This window comes from Dromiciops gliroides, chromosome 3 (genome assembly GCF_019393635.1).
Source record: "Dromiciops gliroides isolate mDroGli1 chromosome 3, mDroGli1.pri, whole genome shotgun sequence".
Classification (NCBI taxonomy): domain Eukaryota; kingdom Metazoa; phylum Chordata; class Mammalia; order Microbiotheria; family Microbiotheriidae; genus Dromiciops; species Dromiciops gliroides.
This window is the reverse complement of record NC_057863.1, coordinates 316,498,628-316,520,242: the sequence shown is the minus strand read 5'-3', so window position 1 is coordinate 316,520,242 and position 21,615 is coordinate 316,498,628. Positions and strand designations below refer to the sequence as shown.

General features: G+C 39.8%; 1 protein-coding gene across 1 annotated transcript in view; it reads right to left on the bottom strand.

The window, feature by feature from the left end:
- The window catches only part of DZIP3 (DAZ interacting zinc finger protein 3), a 124,287-nt gene that overhangs the window by 86,372 nt on the left and 16,300 nt on the right, over positions 1-21,615 (bottom strand). The window contains exons 3-4 of the mRNA XM_043991130.1: positions 14,144-14,290; positions 1,215-1,334 (exon numbers count right to left, since the gene is read on the bottom strand). Of these exons, the coding sequence (XP_043847065.1) occupies positions 1,215-1,334; positions 14,144-14,290 (267 nt within the window). The remainder of the gene's footprint in view (positions 1-1,214; positions 1,335-14,143; positions 14,291-21,615) is intronic.

Below are 21,615 nucleotides of genomic sequence, written 5' to 3'. Positions count from 1 at the left end.
GATACCTTTGCTCATGACATTTCCTGTCTGAAAAGTGCTCTCCCTTTCCCTACTTCACCCAGTGTATTCCTACCTATCCTTTAAAGTCCAGCTCAAATGCCACCTCCTCCAGGAAGCTTTCCCTGACACTCTGTGTTGTAAAAACCCTCTTTGCTTAGGCCACAGATTTTTCCTTATATTCCTCCCTCTTAACATTCCCTTTATTCTTACATTCCTCCCTCTCTTAACTTTCTCATGATATGATATGCCCAAATTCCAACTGTAACTCCTAGGATCATAGATATGCGGTTGGGGTTGGAAGAGACCCTCTTTTTACAGAAGAGAAAACTAAAGCCCAGGCAGACATAGTGATTCATAGAGGTCATAAGCAAGGAAGGCAGAATCTGACCCCAGGTCTTCTGATTACAGAACCAGAGCTGTTTCCATTGTACCTGTATGTAATTACAGTTATCTATGTTCCTGTTTTATACTTAGTGTGGCATAGTAGATAGAGAGATGGGCTTGAACATAGAAGACCTAGGTTCAAATCCTACTTTAGTAATCATATGACCCTGAAAAAGTGACTTAACTCTATGTGTCTTAGGCAACTCCCTAGGACTTAACTACTGAACTACTGATGAGTTGCTATTGGCATTGGTGGAAAAAATTACCACACATAGAGTTCCCAGGCCTATGTAGTCACAGAACATATATCATATATTCAAGCATGCTTGTCTTATTCCCTTTCTACACTATAAGTTTCAAGATGGCAGGAATGGAGGAATCTCATCTAAACTATGTATCTCCTCTAATAACTAGACCTGTACACAGTAGGTGCTTAATAAAATGTCTGCTGAATAAGATATAGATGTAATATAATTTCTATCCTATTAACCACATCAGAGGGGGAAAAAAAACTAATTAAAAAAAAGCAGGGAGAAAGAGTGGAGCTTTATCTCCTCACAAATGAGAAAATTCCTAAAAGTAGTTTAGATTTCTCATTATTTCGGATGAAGAACTTCTCGGTAGAGAAGGAAAACAGAAAGGGCGCACCGCAGATGTCAGTCACGTAATCAGGCAGGCACCATATGGCAGACGATGCGGTATACACGTTCTGCTCTTAGAAGTTAGACAGGGATTGCCTATAACCTCAGAGCAGGCAGATCTGGGATTGGGCCTGATGAAAAGTGTAGTACAAGTTAATTGCTTCATAGTTCCAAAAAGGAAAGACTTACATTACAATTAGCAGCTTGAATTTTCTCAAGTGTCCTCTCCAGCTGTGTGATCAATACCTCCAAAGATAGACTGGGAACTGCTTGCCCCCCTTTGAGACTGTCAGCTGCACCATCATCACTCTGTGCAGAAAGTTGAATTGAAAATATTTTTAAACTAGTGTCAATGTCTATGTATGTTATTTTTAAAAGCATTTAACAAAGTTTCTTTGTATAAAGTGTCCAAATGTATGAAGGATACTTCCAGTGGTTACTGCAAGGATAGGGTGACCTATTCTTATTCCAGTGAGGTGTGAATCCCATTACCACTGACTACCCAGGAACAAAAGCTCAGTCTTCCAAGCTTCACTTGTGATAGGCAGTCTGTCCCTTTGTTAGCAAGTATTTATTGTGTGTTTCTGGGCAGCTAGGTGGCACAGTGGATAGAGTACTGGGACTGGAGTCAGGAAGACTCCTTCCTGAGTTCAAATCCAGCCTCAGACACTTAACTAGCTGTGTGACCCTGGACGAGTCACTTAACCCTGGAAAATAAGCTGGAGAAGATAATGGCAAACTACTCTAATACCTTTGCCAAAAAAAAAAAAAAAAAACAAATGGAGTCATGAAGAATTGGATAGGGGGCAGCTAGGTGGCACAGTGGATAAAGCACCGGCTCTGGATTTAGGAGTACCTGAGTTCAAATCTGGCCTCAGACACTTGACACTTACTAGCTGTGTGACCCTGGGCAAGTCACTTAACCCCGATTGCCCCGCAAAAAAACAAACAAACAAACAAAAAAAGAACTGGATACAACCAAAAAAACCAACTGAACAACAACATTTTGTGTTTACCATGTTCAAAGGCACTGTGGTAAGCACTGAAAAGGCAAAGAAAGAAAAATAAAAACAAAAACAAAAAAAATGGTTCCTACCCTCAAGGAGCTCACATTCTAATGCAAACCATTATATACATACAAAATATATGGTGTAATTGGAAGATAGTTAGCAGTAGTCAGTCAACAAGCATTTATGCAGTAAGAGAGATGATAAACACACATAGGTATGTGTATATGTATAATAAATATATATATGTATAGATATAGACACATAAATGTGAATGTGTGTATAGATAACAAATATATAAATATAAAGATGGATGGATGGATGGATGTTTGCTAGGCACTGTGCTAAGCACTAGGGATACAAAGGCACTAGACTACCCCTGCTCTGAAGGAGTTCACAGTCCAAAGAGGAAACATACACACGAGATATATTCAAGATATATTGGAAATACTCAAGAGAAGGGAGGTGCTTCACATTAAGAAGAATCGAGAGAAAAAAAGACTTCTTACAAATGGAGGGATATTGGTGGGCCTGAAGGGAGCCAGAGAGAGACTAGGAAGTGGAGAGGAAGAGGAAGAGAAGCCTAAGCATTGGGAGACAACCAGTAAGAATGCCTGGAGTCAGGAGATGCAGGGTCTAGTCTGAGAAACAGCACAGAGGCCAATGTATAAGAAGACTGGGAAGATGGGTAGGGGCTGGCACCAAGCACACCAGAGCTAGCAGCACTCAGGAGCCTCAAGCCTGGACTTCAGAACTAGCTTACTTTCATATCATTCTGTCAGTGGACTTGCTGATGTTTCACACTTAAGGAACTATGTAGCTGTGTGGGACCATCACTTTTATTGGAAGTAACTACTTATTCAAAATCCATGTCAACTAGTGGCCATGGCCTTGCCTAGGGTAACATTCAATGTGCATCCTTCATCCATACAAGCACAGCATTAGTGGAAAGAGGTAGAGAGTAGTCACCCTGGTCGTCATCAGGATTCAAGGTATTTAGACAGTCCAAAGAACAGAGAGACTAATGACAGAGACTTCCTTCCCTTACTCCAACCACAATGCTTTTCTCCAGTGCCCCATTTGCAGTCTGGAGAAGGGACCTTTCCACAGAAATGATAGGCATCTGTCACCATGACAATCTCTCCACTAATAACAATGAACTTTGTTTTACATAGTATACCGGTGCTTTTCAAATATCAGTTTTGTACATATCAATCAAACAAGCAATAGCCATTTCTTGAGCACTTACTATGTGCCAGGTGCTGTGACATCTAAGTGCTGAGGATACAAAGACAGATATTAAACAGTCTTAGCTCTCAAGCAGCTCACATTCCATATGGGTAGATAACATGAACTTAAATAAGGACAGAATATACAAAACAAATCCAAGAAACATTGGGAGGAGGGTACTGGAAACAGGGAGGATCAAGAAGGGCTTCATGTAGAAGATGTGGTTTAAGAGTCTGAAGACCGGGGGCAGCTAGGTGGCTCAGTGGATAGAGCACCGGCCCTGGATTCAGGAGGACCTGAGTTCAAATCTGGCCTCAGACACTTAACACTTACTAGCTGTGTGACCCTGGGCAAGTCACTTAACCCCAATTGCCTCACCCAAAAACAAAAACAAAAACAAAAACAAAAACAAAAAGAGTCTGCAGACCATGGGGGGCAGCTAAGTGGTGCAATGGATAAAGCACCAGCCCTGGATTCAGGAGGATCTGAGTTCAAAACAAACCTCAGACACTCAACACTTACTAGCCGTGTGACCCTGGGCAAGTCACTTAACCCTCATTGCCCTGCCCAAAAGAAAAGAAAAAGAGTCTGAAGACCTGAGACAAGCCAGAAGTATGTCAAAAATTAACTACAGCAAGACTGAAATACTTTAAGACAAGAATTTTTAAAAGCACGTCTCTAGGTAGTATATGATCTTGTCATCAAGGGGATTCCTACTCTGCCATGGGTTGGACTAGATGTTTTGGATGGACTTTTCCAGCTCTGAGATTTCAAGATTTTGAGAACCCTTGTCAGGCAGGAACCATGAAATCATTTGTTTAGAACTGAAAGGGATCTTAGATGCTCTCAAGTTCAAATGAGATGAGAATATCATATAAGAAAGTTGAAGCAGGGGGGCAGCTAGGTGGTGCAGTGAATAAAGCACTGGCCCTGAATTCAGGAGGATCTGAGTTCAAATCTGGCCTCAGACACTTAACACTTACGAGCTGTATGACCCTGGCAAGTCACCTAACCCCAATTGCCTCACCAAAAAAAAAAAAAGTTGAAGCACAAAGAAATCAAGGAACTTTGATTGGGATCACCCAGCTAACAAGTCTCTAAGATCAGGATTTGAATCCAAGTCTTTCTGACTCTAAGTCCAGTGCCTGAAGATATTGAATGTCATTGAGGGGAGGACCATGGGAAAACAAACAAACAAAAAAACACATCAAAACAGGACTAAGGAGGCCTCAGAGAGAAGCATAGCCAGTTTTATAACTTGCTTGTCATCATTTGCTAAATAGTAACAGAAAGATGTCCATGTGGTAAAGGGCAAAAATACTTCTGGTCAAAAACCTCACATGATTGGCTCATTTAGTCAGGGTGTGGTGCTAATGAGGACAAGGTGGTAGGCTCAATCAGTGAGAAAAAAATAGCTGTTCTGAGTCACAGACTGCACTCCATATGACAACTTTATGTATTATCTCACTCTCTGTGTTATGTGTTTAATAAATTATATAGGATCCTTGAAAAAAAAAGTCTGAAGGACTAGGTTTCAAATAACATAAGCCTCTTCGGCTTCACACCTGTGTGAAACTCAGCAAGTCACTTAATTTCCCTCTGCTTCAGTTTCCTCAATTATAAAATGAGGGCATTGGACTAGACAGCCTTTGAGGTCCCTTCAAACCAGAGAACTATGATCTCTGGTCCTGAGATTCCAAGAGATAGAGGTGAGCAGGGCAATTCAGGCATAGAAGACAGCCAGTGTTAAGTCACAGATACCAGGAAGTGTGGAGTGTGAACAATACCTTTTGTCATCTTAAGTAACTGACAGGAATAAAAATACTGGACTTTCCCTTTTGGTGAATACATGAAGGCTTTATTACATTCTTGCAAGAATGGGCACCCACTGCAGAAGAGCGGCCCGCTTTGCCACAGCAAACTACTCTTTTTAATCCTTAATCCTATCGCAAAGGTACCTCCCCTCTTCACGTCATTGGCTGAGGACTAAGAGGTGTATGATCTTCCCTGAACACCTCTATATATTTCCCCTTAACACGTCCCCCCCCCCCATTACATACATCACATGTTTGAAAAGGTGGCAGTCTCCGTCTTTGGGGTGTTGGCAGTTAATATGCATAAGCTAATTAAACAAGTGCAGTACAAACTAGCTTTAACCTTTGGCACACTTGGACCAGCTAGACTACTAGCCTTGAAGTTCTCTTCTATATCTATTTTTAGGCACCTACAAGACTGGCTTTTAGCCTTGAGGTCCCCTTTCTGCAATCTTCCTTTCTTACCCAGACTCCCTCCCTGTCTCATTTTCTGGGATAACAGCATTTTTCTGGTAGGAGACTTTTTCTTTCTCTCATAACCAGCAGGAGCCACTATGGGAAGAGCAACAGACCTGAAGACGGACCTAGACTAAAATCCTACTTCTCCCACTTAACTATCTGTATGACTTGCCAAGTCACTAAACCTCTTGGATCCCAATGTCCTCAAATGTAAAATGAAAGGATGGAGTTTGATGGTTTCTAAGGTCCTTTCTGGCTTTAAAGCTATGATTCTATCACTAATGTACACAGGAGAGAAGCTTAATTTTCCATTATATTAAAAAAAATGGGGAAAAAATGGAAGCTTGTGGTTATTTACAAAAGATACTAAGCAAAGACCAAATGGTTTTAAATATTCAAATGCACTGAAGTATGCTATTTCCTTTTTTTATTCAAATTTTCTTGTACAAAATGACTAATATGGTAAAGTTTTACATAACTGAACATGTATAACACCTATCTGATTCTTTATAGCCTCAGGGAAGGGGGGAGGGGAGGGAGGGAAGGAGGGATAAAATTTGGAACTAAAAACTATAATAAAAATGTTTATTTTTCATTTCAAAATAAATAATAAATAAATATTCAAATGCAGTCCAACAATTATTAAACAGAGTGTTTCAGAGTACTATCCTAAGAATTGGAGGAAATCTTTTAAAGTTTAGATTAAAATGTCCTCTGCTCTCATGAAGGTAATAATTGATCATTATTGATATATACAGATTCATAGTGACCAAAAGGAGAATGAAACTTTCTAATTAATAGCCTATGCCATCATGCCAATTAAAATATGCATGCTTTGAAGAAGAAATGGTCTTACCAAAGTTGCTATTATGAAGGGTAAGGAATTTTGGGGCAACTAAGTAGCTCACTGGACAGAGTACTGGGCCTGAAGTGAGACTCATTTCCCTGAGTTCAAATCCAGCCTCAGACACTTACTAGTTGTATGACCCTAGGCAAGTTTGTAACCCTGTTTGCCTCTGTTTCCTCATCTATAAAATGAACTGGAGAAGGAAATGGCAAACCACTCCAGTATCTTTGCCAAGTGTTTGTGACAATTTGTCTCAGTTTACCCAAATAATTTGAGGAGACCACCAAGTCAAGCAGAGACAGATTTATTTCATTCTCATGAGAATGGGTGACCCCATGCAAGGGATGAGGAGCGCACTAATGAGCTCATGAGTTGGGTTTTTATGGAAGTTTTGAGAGGGTGCCCTCTCGTGCACAGGGTGAGCTCACAATCTAACATCCAATCCTGTCTCACCCAGAATTCGTGTTCAGCTCCTGATCATGGTATGGCTGCATGCTCAGCTCTGTCCAAGAGCTGGGGGAAGGGGAGGGGGAAAGGGTGAAACCACTCCCCCTATGTAAGGATGGGGCGAAGGGGGAGAAAGGGAGAGATGGTAGACAGATTTATCTGAGCTAGGACTTAAGAGGGGAGAGGTAGCATCAGGGTGTCTGCACTAATGAGGGACAGCTCTCCTGCTGGGTCATAAAACAAGGGGGACAAGACAGAATGACTAACAATAACAGACTGGGGGTTTTGGGAATGTAAGCAGGAAACACTAAGTCCAGCAAAGCAAGATATATGATTTAACAATGGAACTGAACACAGAATAATCCGATAAAAATGATCAGAGTCCAATATGACTCAAGTCCACCATATCCTTCTCACCAAGAAAATCCCAAATGCAGTTTTTGTGAAGGATCAGACAACGGAAAAAAACAGCTGAACTACAAGAAAGAGTCTAAGCCTCAGTCTAAGCCTACCGTCTATAATCTCTAAATTATAGTGCCTAATACTAGCAAAATTCCACTCTTACTCTTCCAGTCCCAGCTATGAAGAAGCCCACCAACCTTAAGTGAAAAACAGCACCCTCCCCTCTCACTACTTTCCACTGTTCTACAGCTATCAATCTCTGGCTTACCACTGCCCAGTGCTCATCCTGCTCAAGTCTACCATTGTTCCCAGGTCCCCACTCAAGTCTGTCTGCCCCATGCATTGTGCTGTCTGAAATTCCTGCTCTACCATTAACAAACTTCCCTTCATCTTGGAACCTTTTTTCTCCTGCATTTTTCATTTTCCTGCACTCAATAAAAACCTAGTTTCCCTCAAAAAAATACTGCACTCCTGCCCATCTTCTCCAATACTGGTTATACTGTCACTCAGCTCCTCCTTTCCCTTAAACTGCTCCTGGGAAGAGAGTTGTTATACTCTTTGCTCGCTATTCTCATTTCCTAACATTCCTTCTGCCTGAAGTGAAATCCTACATGAAAGTAACAGGAAAAGGCTTATGGAGTGGGGGAACAGATGGGAGAGGAGCAGGGCAGTAAATGAATTTTACACTCATCAGAAAAGGCTCAAAAACCTTAAACTCATCAGAGCTGCCTCAAGGAGGGACTAATAGACACACCCAACTGGGTGGATTAATCTATTTAATCTGGGCAGTAAATGAGCCTAACACTCATCAGAATTGGCTCAAAGACCTCAATCTCATTAGAATCGGCTCAAGGAGGGAATAATGGACACACTCAATTGGGTGGAGTAATCTCTATCACCCCGCAGGAAAATAGCAGGTGAAAGGGATAAAGAGAGAGGGGCAAAAGAAGGAAGGACAGAGTGGGGGAGGGGATGGACAGAAGCAAATCTCTTTTGAAGAATGATAGGATGAAAGAGGATGGATAATAGAATAAATATCATGGGGAAGGGAATAGAATGGAAGGGAAACAGTTAACAATAGTAATCATGAAAAAGAGAAAAGGGGGAAAATTGTACAAAAAATATTTATAGCAACTCCTGGTGGAGGCTAAGAATTGAGAATCAAGGGAATGTCCATCAATTGAGGAATGATGGGAAAAACTGTGTTATATGATTGTAGTGGAATGAACTTGTGCTACAGGAAATGACAAACAGGATGATCCCCGAAAAACCTTGAAAGACTAATGAACATCGATGTATAGTAAAGTGAGCAGAGCTGGGAGGACATTGTGCGTAGTGACAACAGTATTGTTCAATGAGCAATTGTGAATGACTTAACTACTCTCAGCAGTGCAATGATCCAAGACAATCCCAAGGAACTAATGAGGAAGCTTACTATGCACCCCTATAGAAAGAACTGATAAAAAGAACACTTGTGGATTATACGTATATAACCTGATTGGGATCTTGTGGAGGGGGGAGGAAAGGGAGGGAGGGAGAAAAATTTAGAACTCTAAATCTTTTGAAAATGAATGTTGAAAACTATCCTTACATGTAAATGGAAAATAAAATAAATGTTTGTGGGAAAAAAAACAACAAACATTCCTTCTGCCTTACTCACTCTGTTTCCTTCTGTAGGGTTCACTATGTCCAGATGAATCATCTAATCAAGATAGGAGGGCCAATTCTCTACCAGGCCTGGGTCATTTTCCCTCCTTTCATGAGGAATTCAGCACATGGTTTCAGTCTTCTCCATCCTAATACTTGCTCTTATACTTGAGAACTTCTGCATACTTTTTGATGTTCCTTCAAACATCCAGAAATCCTATTTCCTCAGTCTCCTCAGCCATGACTAACTCCTTCACTCATAATCTTTATCATTCCATTTTTACTTATGCCTTACTTCCCTTTGTTGTTGTTGTTGAATCATTTCGGTCCTCTCTGACTCTTAATGAGACCATTTGGGGTTTTCTTAGCAAAGATACTAGGGTATCTTTCCTTCTCTAAGTCATTTGACAAATGAATAAACTGAGGCAAACAGGGTTAAGTGATTTATCCAGGGTCATATAGCTAATAAGTGTCTAAGGCCAGATTTGAATTCAGGAAAATGATACTTCCTGACTTTAGGCCCAGCACTCTATCCACTATGACACCTAGCTGCCCCTTACTACCTCCAACCCTGTTATTTATCTTTATTTCCATTTTCTCCACTTCTCAATCCTTTCCCAAACCATTAACATTGCACTAGCTACATTTAACCCTTTGATGAACCAACTCAATTCTACTCTATCCTCTGCCTTTAATTCCCTTGCTCCCATACAACAGAGCTGATCAGGCCTTTCCAAACCTCCAACCACCCTGGATTACTTCCATACTTCCACTATCTGCCTCCTTCATTACTATTCATATGGTGCTGAATAAAGCTAGAGAAAATCACAAAACTGACTGAGTCCATTTCAAATTTATGTTACCTAATCTCAACTGAATTCTTACTGTAGGAAAGCAAGCATTCAATTCTTCTCTGAGTGATTCACTCTCCCACTCTCCAAAGCAGCTGATCCAGACATTGTCATCTCTTCCAGCCTCCACCCATCCTCTCACCTAAAGAACTTAACTTATAGTTCATCCCCCCAAAACCGAGACCATTCACTGAAGCCCCCTTCTTTTCCCCTTCTCATCTCACATTATTCAAACATCTTTCTTTACTATATTTTCCTTCATTTTTCCTTGCCATCATCTATCTCTTCTACATGAGCCATTGACCCAATCCCCTCCCAACTTCCCCAGAAAATTGCCTCTACTAGCATTCCTATTCATTCATTCTCTCTCCCTTTCTCTCCTTCTCAGTGTCTGTATATCTATATATACACATCCTTCCTTGCTACCTACAAACATGCCCATTTATCTCTATATCTTTAAGAAAAATTACTTGATCCTACCATTTCCAATAGTTGTTCCATATTTTTCCTCCCCTTCATGTTAAATTCCTTGGGAAATAGTCTACACTTGGTATCTCTGTTTACTCTTCTCTTACTCCATTCAAAACCTTATGCAATTGGACTTCTCATCTCATCATTCACCTGAAACTGTGCTCTCCAAAGTTATCAGGTTTTTTGGTTTTTTTGCGGGGCATTGGGGGTTAAGTGACTTGCCCAGGGTCACACAGCTAGTAAGTATTAATTTGAACTCAGGTACTCCTGAATTCAGGGCTGGTGCTTTATCCACTGTGCCAGCTATCTGCCCCCCATCAATGAGCTCTTAATAAACAAATCTAATGACCTTTTATCAATCATTGATCTTCAGGACTTGTTGACACTCTAGATCATTTTCTATTTTTAAACATTTTCTCCATTCTGGATTTTCATGACACTGATATCTCCTGGTTGTCCTCTTATCTTGTATTTATTACTATTTCTGTCTCCTTTGCTGGTTCTTTTACCCAGGTCATGCTGACTAAATATGGGTGTCTCCCAAGACTGTGTCTGGGTCCCTTATCTCATTTCATGGTATTACTCATTTGGTGATCTCATCAATTCTTATGGATTCAGTTATCATCTCTATGCTGATAATTCCTAGATTTATATATCAAGTCCTATTCTCTCTCCTGAGTCACAGTCCTGCACCACCTCTTGGAAATCTCCAATTGGATGTCCTGCAGGCACATTCCTACAGAATTCATTACTTGCCTCTAAACCCTCCTTTTTTTCTAGACTTACCTATTGCTGATTGCACCACTCTCCTCCTAGAAATCCAGGCTCAAAACCTGAGTGTCATCCTCTGGCCCTCATTCTCAATTCTACACATCCAATCCATTGCTGTGTCTTATCTTTTCTATCTTCACATCACTCATATACATCCCTTTTCCTTCACTCACATAGCCACACCCCTAGTTGATCTCTATGATTCATCTATTTCCATTGGCTCTTCAATCCATTACCAAAGTCATTTTCTACAGGGTAGGGCTGATCTTGTTACTGCTTCCCCTGCCCTTTGCTCATTGAGCTTCACTGTCTCCCTACTACTTCCAGGATCAAATACAAGTTTCCCGGTTTAGCATTTAAATCTCTTCATTACCCGGCTTCTCCTTCTCCTCTTTTTCCTTTTTCTTCTCCTTCTTTTTGGAGGCATTCGGGGTTAAACAGCTAGTAGGTTTAATTCCTGGATGTAAGGATTCAAACCTCTGGGGACTACTGAAATCACTTTCAAAGTCCTTTTCAATCCCAATAGTCCCTTACTAGTTATAAGATTTTCATATATTTTTTTTTTCCCTATTCAACATAATACATTTGAATTCAGATCCTTCCAACTCCAGGTGTGGTACTCTATCCACCACGCCACCTAGCTTCCCCCATCCCATCCTTCTTACACCCTACTTGCCACTGTACATTCTACAATCCAGCTATGCTAAACTACTTTGTTGTTGTTATTATTGTGGATTCAGGAGGACATGAGTTCAAATCCAGTCTCAGACATTTGACACTAGCTGTGTTACCCTGGGCAACTCACTTAAGCCCAATTGCCTCACAAAAAAACAAAAACACTTTACATATTGCATTTGATCCACAAAAGAACCCCCCAAGGTAAAAACCATAGGTAATATTATGGTCATTTTACTGATGAAAAGGAAAAGGGAACATGAGTATTTATAAAGTGCCTACTATGTGCCTGGCACTGTGCTAAGCACTTTACAAATATTATCTCATTTGATCTTCACAACAACCTTGGGAGGTAGGTGCTTTATTTTGTTTTGTTTTGTTTTGTTTTGTTTTTGTAGGGCAATGAGGGTTAAGTGACTTGCCCAGGGTCACACAGCTAGTAAGTGTCAAGTGTCTGAGGCCGGATTTGAACTCAGGTCCTCCTGAATCCAGCACCGGTGCTTTATCCACTGCGCTATTGAGCTCCCCCCCCCCCCAGGTGCTTTATAATCCCCATTTTACAATCAAGGAAACTGAAGCAGAGATTAAGTGATTTGCCCAGAGTCACACAGCTAGTATCTAAGGCAGGATTTGAATTCTGGTCTTCCTGACTTACCATAGTCACAGGAGTTCTTCAACTGTCTAAGAGACACCTTGAAAATAAGTGAACAATTAACAAAAAAAGAAAATAAAACATGGCTGGTGGTAGTAGCACATGCCCGTAATCCCAGCTTCCACCTATTTCTTGATTTCAGATGTTCTGAGCAATAGTGGGTTGAACCAATCCAGTATACACATTGAGTTTAGCATTAACACGGTAAGCCTCAAGGATGGAGGGTTAGGGGGCATCAGGCTGTCTAATGAAGAGTGAACTGGCCTAGGTTGGAAATGGAACATGTCAAAGCTCCCATGCCAATCAGTAATGGTCTCAAACCCATTTTCAGCCTGATAGTGAGATAGGAAGATCCAGTAAACAAAAAGACAAACTTGCTTCTAACAACAACAACAACAACAACAACAAAATTCTAAAAAGTTTAATGTATTTTAAAAATAAAATAATTCAAAAATACAAAGATCAAAATTCAAAACAGAAGAATCCACTACAATTATATGAAAAGTAAATTGTATAGAGGATAGATAAATGTACAAACAGAAAAATCTTGAAGGAGACACTGGGAGTGGCTATCAATTTGCTAGGGAAATTTCATGTGCTAGTTTTGATAATGCAAATAGCTGGAAAGTTTAATTGTTTTGGTGCTATTTAATGTTAAGGTTATAACAAACCACTTAAAAAAAAAAAAGGAGGGCAGCTAAATGGCGCAGTGGATAAAGCACTGGCCCTGGATTCAGGAGGACTTGAGTTTAAATCCAGCCTCAGACACTTGACACTTACTAGCTGTGTGACCCTGGGCAAGAAACTTAACCCTCATTGCCCTGCCAAAAAAAAAAAAAAAAAGAAAGAAAGAAAAAAGAAAGCAAGTGACAGGTGGCCCTCATTTTAAAACTGGAATTGTTTTTCAGCCATTTTAGTCATGTCCAACTCTGTGACCCTATTTTGGGGTTTTGGGGGTTTTTTTGGCAAAGATATAAGAATAGTTTGCCATTTCCTTTCACACCTCATTTTACAGATATGGAACTGATACAAACAAGGTTAAGTGACTAGTAAGTGTCTGAGGCTGGGTTTGAAATCACAAAGATGAGACTCTTGATTCCTCCAACCCACAAAATGGAAAATCAGTATTTTTTTTAACTATTAACATGTTTATCTTAACACAAATCTAATTTCTCCAAGAAATTTTGGCTTTTAATCATTCTGAACATAACATCTTTGAGATTTATAATCACTCTCTTATAGGTGAAAAAACAAATTAGGAAAGAGAAGTTAGCTGATACTTGATAAATAAAGTGACCACTTGTAAACCTGGGATTAGAACACTAGACCTTCCAGTTGACTTTTTTTGATAACCACTATGCCATGTTCATAAGAAGGTCCCTAAAGGATAACAGCCATTTAAACATACTTTTTTTTTTAATTTTTTTTTTGAGGGGCAATGAGGGTTAAGTTACTTGCCCAGGGTCACACAGCTAAGTGTCAAGTGTCTGAGGCCATATTTGAACTCAGGTTCTCCTGAATCCAGAGCAGGTGCTTTATCTGCTGCACCACCTAGCTGCCCCTAAACATACTTTCTAAATAACAAATGCCCAATTATTAAAATTGCCCTCAGAACAGGAGAGGTTATGACTTCACCTGGATTTAATAATAGCTAGCATTAATACAGTGCCTACTGCATGGCCAACACTGCACTAAGCACTTTACAAATACTATCTCATTTGATCCTCGGAAGTAGGTTCTATTATTATTCCCTTTTACTGTTGAGGAAACTGGGACAAAATTTAAAGAGAAAAAAGATAATAAAACAATAAAATACCCTCATAAGCAAACAAATTATGTTTTTACCTGTACTGCTTGCAAGGATAAAGCTGTATGTATAAATTCCTTGATGTGAGGATTCAAACCTCTGGGGACTGTTGAAATCACTTTCAAAACCCTTCTCAATTCCAATAGTCCCTTATTGGTTATGAGATCTTCATACATGTTTTTTTCCTGTTCAACATAAAAGAAATGTGAATCAGTTATTCCATTGTACAGATTGCATTTTTCCTTACTACCAATCACTATGTTGAAGTTGCTAGATGGCAATGTGAACATATCACAAGTGCCTGACACGTAGTTGAATATTTCTAGTTTATCCTATATATGGTTTGTACATTATCATTTGCACATTGTCTCCCCCATCAGGCTGTGACCTCCTTGAGAACAGGAGCTGCCTTTTAATTTTAATTTTAATCTCTAATGCTTTCTTTTAATCTCTAACACTAAGCACAGTGCCTGTCACATAGAATTTGCTTATTAAATGTTTATTAAGGGGCAGGTAGGTGGTGCAATGGATAAAGCACCAGCCCTGGATTCAGGAGGACCTGAGTTCAAATCCGGCTTTAGACACTTGACACTTACTAGCTGTGTGACCCTGGGCAAGTCACTTAACCCTCATTGCCCAGCCCCCCCCCCAAAAAAAAATTCACTTTGTAATAATGGAGCTATAGCTTTACTCATTAAATACAGAACCCTTTAAATACCAACTGAAGGATAACCAAAGTGTAAAATAAGGCCTCTGTAACATTTTTCGTTGTAGAAAACAAAGCCCCATTCAATTAGAAATGATGAAAAAGACCATGCTAATGGCCCACTGTCAGAAGGACAAGCTCTTCCAGTCTCTGTTAAAAAACTCCTTCAGATATTGCGGTGGGACCATCTGATATTCCCAAATTGAATATTTATTAGTAACAAGTCAGAACTGCTACTAAAAAGGAAGCTAAGTTCAAACAAAAAAAAAATATCCTGCAGGCATCTTGCTGCATACACTAAACCATTATTCATTTTAATGACAGGGAACAATGAGTATTATGCAAATCAAGTGTAACCTAAGTTTTATAATAACACTTTACTTTCTTTTGTTGTAGAATTAGAACATGTCACCTTTTTGACCCTCTGCACAATCAATGACTTGTGAGACCTCAGAACTCTTTGTCTGGTTCTACTATCTGTGAATAAAACCCAAATATCAGGGTATAACTGTTTTGTTTTGTTTTGTTTTCTGAATTATCCAAATGAACTCAATGATATGAAAATATGAACCTCTTCCTTAGAATGCTACTCTCCTTCCTCCACCAGTAGTCAAACCCCCTGACTACTAAGGCAAAAATCTTCACAGCAAAGACTAAGAGAGAGACCCCTGTCGCCACCCCCCACCCCTTGTCACAGGATGATTTATTTCCTTTACCTTTATAGAGATGGACAATGAAAGCATCCTTGAACTCCTGGGGGATAACCTCCTCTTGCCATATAAGCCAAAACATTTCAGTCAGCTTTGCTATGAGCAATGGACCAGACACTGAGGTCCTCTCTCCAGCTAAACTGCCAAGCATTCAAACTCTGTTGCAGAGAGCTCAGCTCCAATGGGCTGGTCATGTTCAAAAGCCTTGCCTAAAAGACTATTTTATGGAGAAATCACACAAGGCAAGCGCTCACATGGTGGTCAGAAGAAGCGATATAAGCAAACTCTCAAGGTCTCTCTGAAGAACTATGGAATTGATGGCATGACATGGGAAAAGGTGCTGTGCTCTATGAGCAAAGCAGAACTGAAGTTAGCTCAGAAGAAATGTGAGATGCACAAATTCAAAGAATTCAACCCAAATGTTCACATGTATTATTTGTGCATTCTGAGCATCCCAAGCTTATGTTGTTCTGATCAGCCAGTCAGACACACTATAATTTGACTCTAACATAGTGATGTCATTTTGGTCCTCTTTGAGAATGAAGGACAGGGGCAGCTAGATGGCACAGTGGATAGAGCACCGGCCCTGGAGTCAGGAGTACCTGAGTTCAAATCCGGGCTCAGACACTTAACACTTACTAGCTGTGTGACCCTGGGCAAGTCACTTAACCCCAATTGCCTCACTAAAAAAAAAAAAAAGAGAGAGAATGAAGGACGACTAATCAACCCAAAACCCCCTGGTTTTTTTTTTCCCCAGATAGAGGCCTTTGTTCCTTTCTCCTCTCTCCCTAACTTCTCTTTCCTCACAAGGCCCTGCCTCACTACCTAGAAAAACATTCCTCTCTCTCCAACCCAAAGGTCCTTTAAGAAATTCAATACAAGGGCAGCTTGGTAGTGAAGTGGATAGAGCACTGGCCCTGGAGTCAGGAGGAACTGAGTTCAAATCCAGCCTCAGACACTTAACACTTACTAGCTGTGTGACCCTGGTCAAGTCACTTAACCCCAATTGTCTCACCAAAAAAAAAAAGAAAGAAAGAAATTCAATATACATTAAAGGGCCTCCTATGTACAAAGTATTGTATTAGGTGGTGGGGCTACAAAAACAAAAAAGGTAACCATGCCTGCCCTCAAGGAACTTACATTTTGCCATCCCCACACTTGAAATTCCTCTACTGCTCAATTTTTTGAAAGCATAGAACCAAAGAACTGTTTAATAGCCAGGCAGCTACATTTTGGATAATTTCTGCAGAGAGCAATTCAGACTAAAGTGAGGCATGACAAGTTCAAAAACAGGAAAGCAGAGCTGTCAGTTGACCTGATATCATCATTTTGTCCCTTTCCCTGCACCAAGAGTGCCCCATTTGGTTCCAAAATGTATTTATGTAGCCCACCTGAACCTGGAGATAGAAAAATCTATAACATGAACCAACAGAAGATTAATGATTCACTTTTACACAGAAGAATTTAGGGCTAAGCCAAGCTGACGACACTAGCTTTCATTTTTAAAAGACTGCTACATTAATTTGTATGAAAATTTTATTGAAAGGATGGATCCCAAACCCTTGGTATGGGAACTCCCTCCACCAACACAGACTGCAGCTTATCTATCAGATTTAGTTTAGACCTAGGGAATTGATTAAAGTACACAGAAATTAAGTGACTTGCTCTTGGTCACACTGCTAGCAATTATCAAAAGTGGCATTTGATGGTCAAAGGATATAAACAGGTACTTTCAGATAAAGAAATCAAAGCTATGTATATAGTCTTATAAAAATTCTCTTATTCACTACAGATTAGAGAAATATAAATTAAAACAACTCTGAGTACCACTTCACACCTATCAGATTAGCTAATAAGACCGCAAAAGAAAATGTTCAGTGATGGAAGGGATGTGAGAAAATTGGGACATTAATGTACTGTTGGTAGAGTTGTGAAGTAATCTACCATTTTGGGGAGCAATTTGGAACTATGCCCAAAAGGCTACAGTACTGTGTATACCCTTTGATGCAGCAATATAACTACCAGGTCTGCATGCAAAGATATTTTTTAAAAAAAAGAAGAAAAAAGAAAGAAAAGAAAAAGTGCCTATTTGTACAAAAGTATATATAGCAGGTATTTTTATAGTGGCAAAGAACTGGAAAGTGAGGGGATGCCTGTCAGTTGGGGAATGGCTGAATAACTTGTGATACATGATTGTAATGGAATATTACTGTTCTATAAGAAATGATGAGCAAGCTGATTTCAGAAAAACACCTGGACTTACATGAACTGATACAAAATGAACTGAGCAGAACCAGGAGAACATGGTACACAGTAACAGCAATACTGTGCAATGATCAATTGCGAATGACAGCTATTCTCAGCAATATGACAAATAATCCAATACAATTCTAAAGGATTCATGGTGAAAAATGCTATCTACCTCCAGACAAAGAATTGATAAGAGTCGGAATGCAGATTGAAGGATACTGCCTTTTACTTTATTTTTTTCATGATTTTTTTCCCCCTTTGAATCTATGTATTCTTTCATAATATGACAGGTATGGTAATATAATGTTTTGCATGATTGAACCTGTATAACCTATATCAAATTGCTTACCATTTTAGGGAGGGGAGAGGTAAAAATGAAAGGAGGGAGAAAATTTGAAACTCAAAAAAAATGTTAAAAATTGTATTTATGTGTAATTGGGGAAAAAATAAAATATTATTTTTATAGTGGTATTTGAACCTCGATCTCCCTGTATTTGAGTCTAGTACTTTATCCACTTTGTCACACTGCCTCTCATTCCTGAACAGTAGTGATAAAATGAGATTATATATATATATACACATATATATACATATGATTTATGAGTGTGTGTGTGTGTGTGTGTGTGTGTGTGTGTGTGTGTGTGTAGTTCAATTATATTCCACCCCCCCATTTAATCATTTTTGCCTTCACACTGGTTAAAACCTTTATGGTGGTAAAGAGGTTAAATGTCACAGTGTAATAGAAAGTTTTTCACTAACAAACTGTGAGACCTTGGGGGAAAGTCACTGTGAGAGAAGATTATTAACAGGGGTCTTGGGACTTCCAGGGGCCCCCCTGCTGAGAGAGCCTGGCTGACCTTTCATAAAGTCAGCCCAGAGTCAGGAAGTTACCTCACTCAAAAGCACACCTACCTTGAAAGCCTTGTTCCAGCCAGAGGATCTGAACTCTGACATCAGCATGATCTACTCATGGACCGCCCTCAAATCCAGTGAACCAACGGATTTGGGTGATGCTGGCCAATTAGCTGGAAGCAGTGTGTAGGGACTGCCTCTCTTCAGACCTGCAGGTAGCTTCTACTCTGACAGGGACAGGATCTTCCTCTTTTTGGCCTGAGACTCTGAGGTGGGGGGGTGCACCTGGTTCTAGGTATGTAGGGCTTCTGAACTTTCTGAACTCCATGTGTTCTCTCTTCACTAATATCTAATATACTTTATTAATGCTTAATGCCCCAGACTGGTGCAATAGCCTCTAATTTCTAAGTAACAAATATATAAGAAACACCAGCTAATTTTCCCTACACTAGGGACAGTAATAGGGCCTCCACATTTAATTTTACTCATCACACCACCTATTCTGGGTCTTGGTTTTCTCATCTATAAGATAATGATAGGAATAGGAATTGAGGCTGCTAGGTGGTGTAATAGATATAACAGCACTTACAGGTTTGTTGTGAGAATCAAATGAAATAAGTTATAAAGCACTTTGCAAAATCTTTGGGTGCTATGGTAATTTTAGCTATTATAACAATTTACATTTGTCCATCCCATCCAATATCTTATTTGATCCTAAGAATTCTAGGTGTTAAGCAAAGGAAATATCTCTAAATTTTACAGATGAGGAAATTGGGAATTAAGGAGGTAGGTTAAACAGCTTTCTCAAGGTCAAATGGATAGAAACTCTCAGTCAAATAATTTCACTTCTTTGGGCTTCAATTTCCTCATCTGTAAAATGAGGGGATTAGATGACCTCTGAGTTTCCTTTCAGCTTGAAATCAATGAATTCAAGTCTTTTGATTTCCCAGGCTAGCTGTTGGACTAGATGACTAAATTACAAAATCAGAGATTAGAGGGAACAACTAGACAGACTTGTAACTAAACAGGAATCCTCTCTATATTCTCAAAAAGTAGATCTACAATTCCACTTAAAGATGTCCCTTAGGTCCTGATCCTTCCTGGCTCACCTGAACCTTTCCTCACAGAGCCTCCTTGTGGTTGGCAGGGATTGATTTGCTACTGGTCCCTCCCGATGGAGATGTCCTCATGACTTCAGCACAGGACCTAGATCTCACTAAGAGAGGTTCAGGGGCCAGACACTGGCACAAATACCAACAGAGGGATTAGACTGTTTCCCTACCCATGGCTTCTCAGACCGAACAACCTTTCTTAGCCAGACCCAAACTCCTCCCAAAAGCTCCTTTCATTTCTCCTCCCCCCCATCTTAGTCCCTTTAGCTCCTTCAGCTGATCATCAAATAACCAAAATGACCTTTAATTCTATGACAAAGAATAACTGGCTTTCTATCAAAAGTTTTCTTCTTTTCATCTGCTCTTATATCTACACAAAGATCATTCCAGAATTTATGTCTCAAGTCTCAACCACTCTCCTGATTTCCAGAAATGCAGTACTGACCACTTGTTATCAACACCTCTATGCCTCACCAGTGACTCAAACTCAACTTTTGTTCAAACTACTACTCAACTATCACCTTGACCTTCCATCACAATGCTCCCAACTAGATTTTTCTGACTTCCCTGTTTCTACTAATGGTACTACTATTCTCCTAATCACTTGGGTTCAACAGCCCTAGAATTGAGATTAATTTTTGTGGGGACCAATTTTTAATTGGGGAGTGTTAGCTAAGCGGCTCGCCGCAATATTGGGGCAAGGAAGGAGACCAGCAGCCTCCCTCAAAACAGAACAGAATTTATTTTAACAAGAATGAAATTTCAAAAAAAACAAACAAACAGGATCAGTAGGATCAAGGGAAAGGAAATAAAATGGGGAAAGCGAAATTATACAACCTGCAAAGGTACCACCACCCAGGAATCAGCTGAGAATAGGCAGCAGAACTGTCGTTCCGGCGTCCAATTCTCCTCCCCCAATCCCAGAAAAACCCCATGCAGCCCAAGCCAATGGGATGGCCACTCTGACAGTCACATGGCTGCCCTCACTAGGCTTCCAATCATTATAATTTTGCCAGGTCCATGTAGGCATCGGTGAGTGGTGATGACGTGAGGTGCCAGCATCATGGCAACAGCTACAACCAGTGCGTGGAGCACCGTGCAGTTTGCAGAGCCCCAGGCCAGTGCACGACAAGGCATAAAAACCTCAAATAACAATTAATTCTTTACATTCCCCTCTTTGTTTCGTCAAGAAACACAGGGTGTTTCCTTGATGGAACAATAAATAATAAACAATAAATTTTTAAAAATAACAATACCATAACCAATGCTAACAAACAATATACTAATAACAATATAGGAAAGGGAAAATACATATTACAGATGATGTATATAGTAACTGAAGGAAAAACAAAAATGTCCATTTAAAATCCTTAAAATCTTGTCTTTGAAGGAGGGTTGAGATGTCATCAGGGGAACTGGACTCTGGTCTGGATTCTAGCTGTCTCTGGATTCTGGTTGTCTCTGGAACTGCTGGATTTTCATTAATCTTTAGTATAGCATTGTCCAAAAAATTCAAATTAAACAATGAAAGTTCTTCAAAATATACAAAACAAGTTTAAACTTGATATATATACAGCATATTGGAGTCCCCGCTTTGGAGGATACTTATATCCATACACAATACAAAATTGAGACAGTTATGACATTACAAACACTTTTTACCACTATATGTCTGGATCAAGGCCAAATTTAGTTATGTGTCCATGATGACACCTGAAAATGTTATGGAAAGGTTACCATACCACATCTCGTGGTACATAGACATCTAAAAATTGTGCTAGGCCTCAGGTGGATGGATTCTGACCATGCAACCAGATTGAGTGAAGAAGCCAAGTTAAGTTAAACCAGGTACATGCATTAGGGCTAATATGACACCAGAA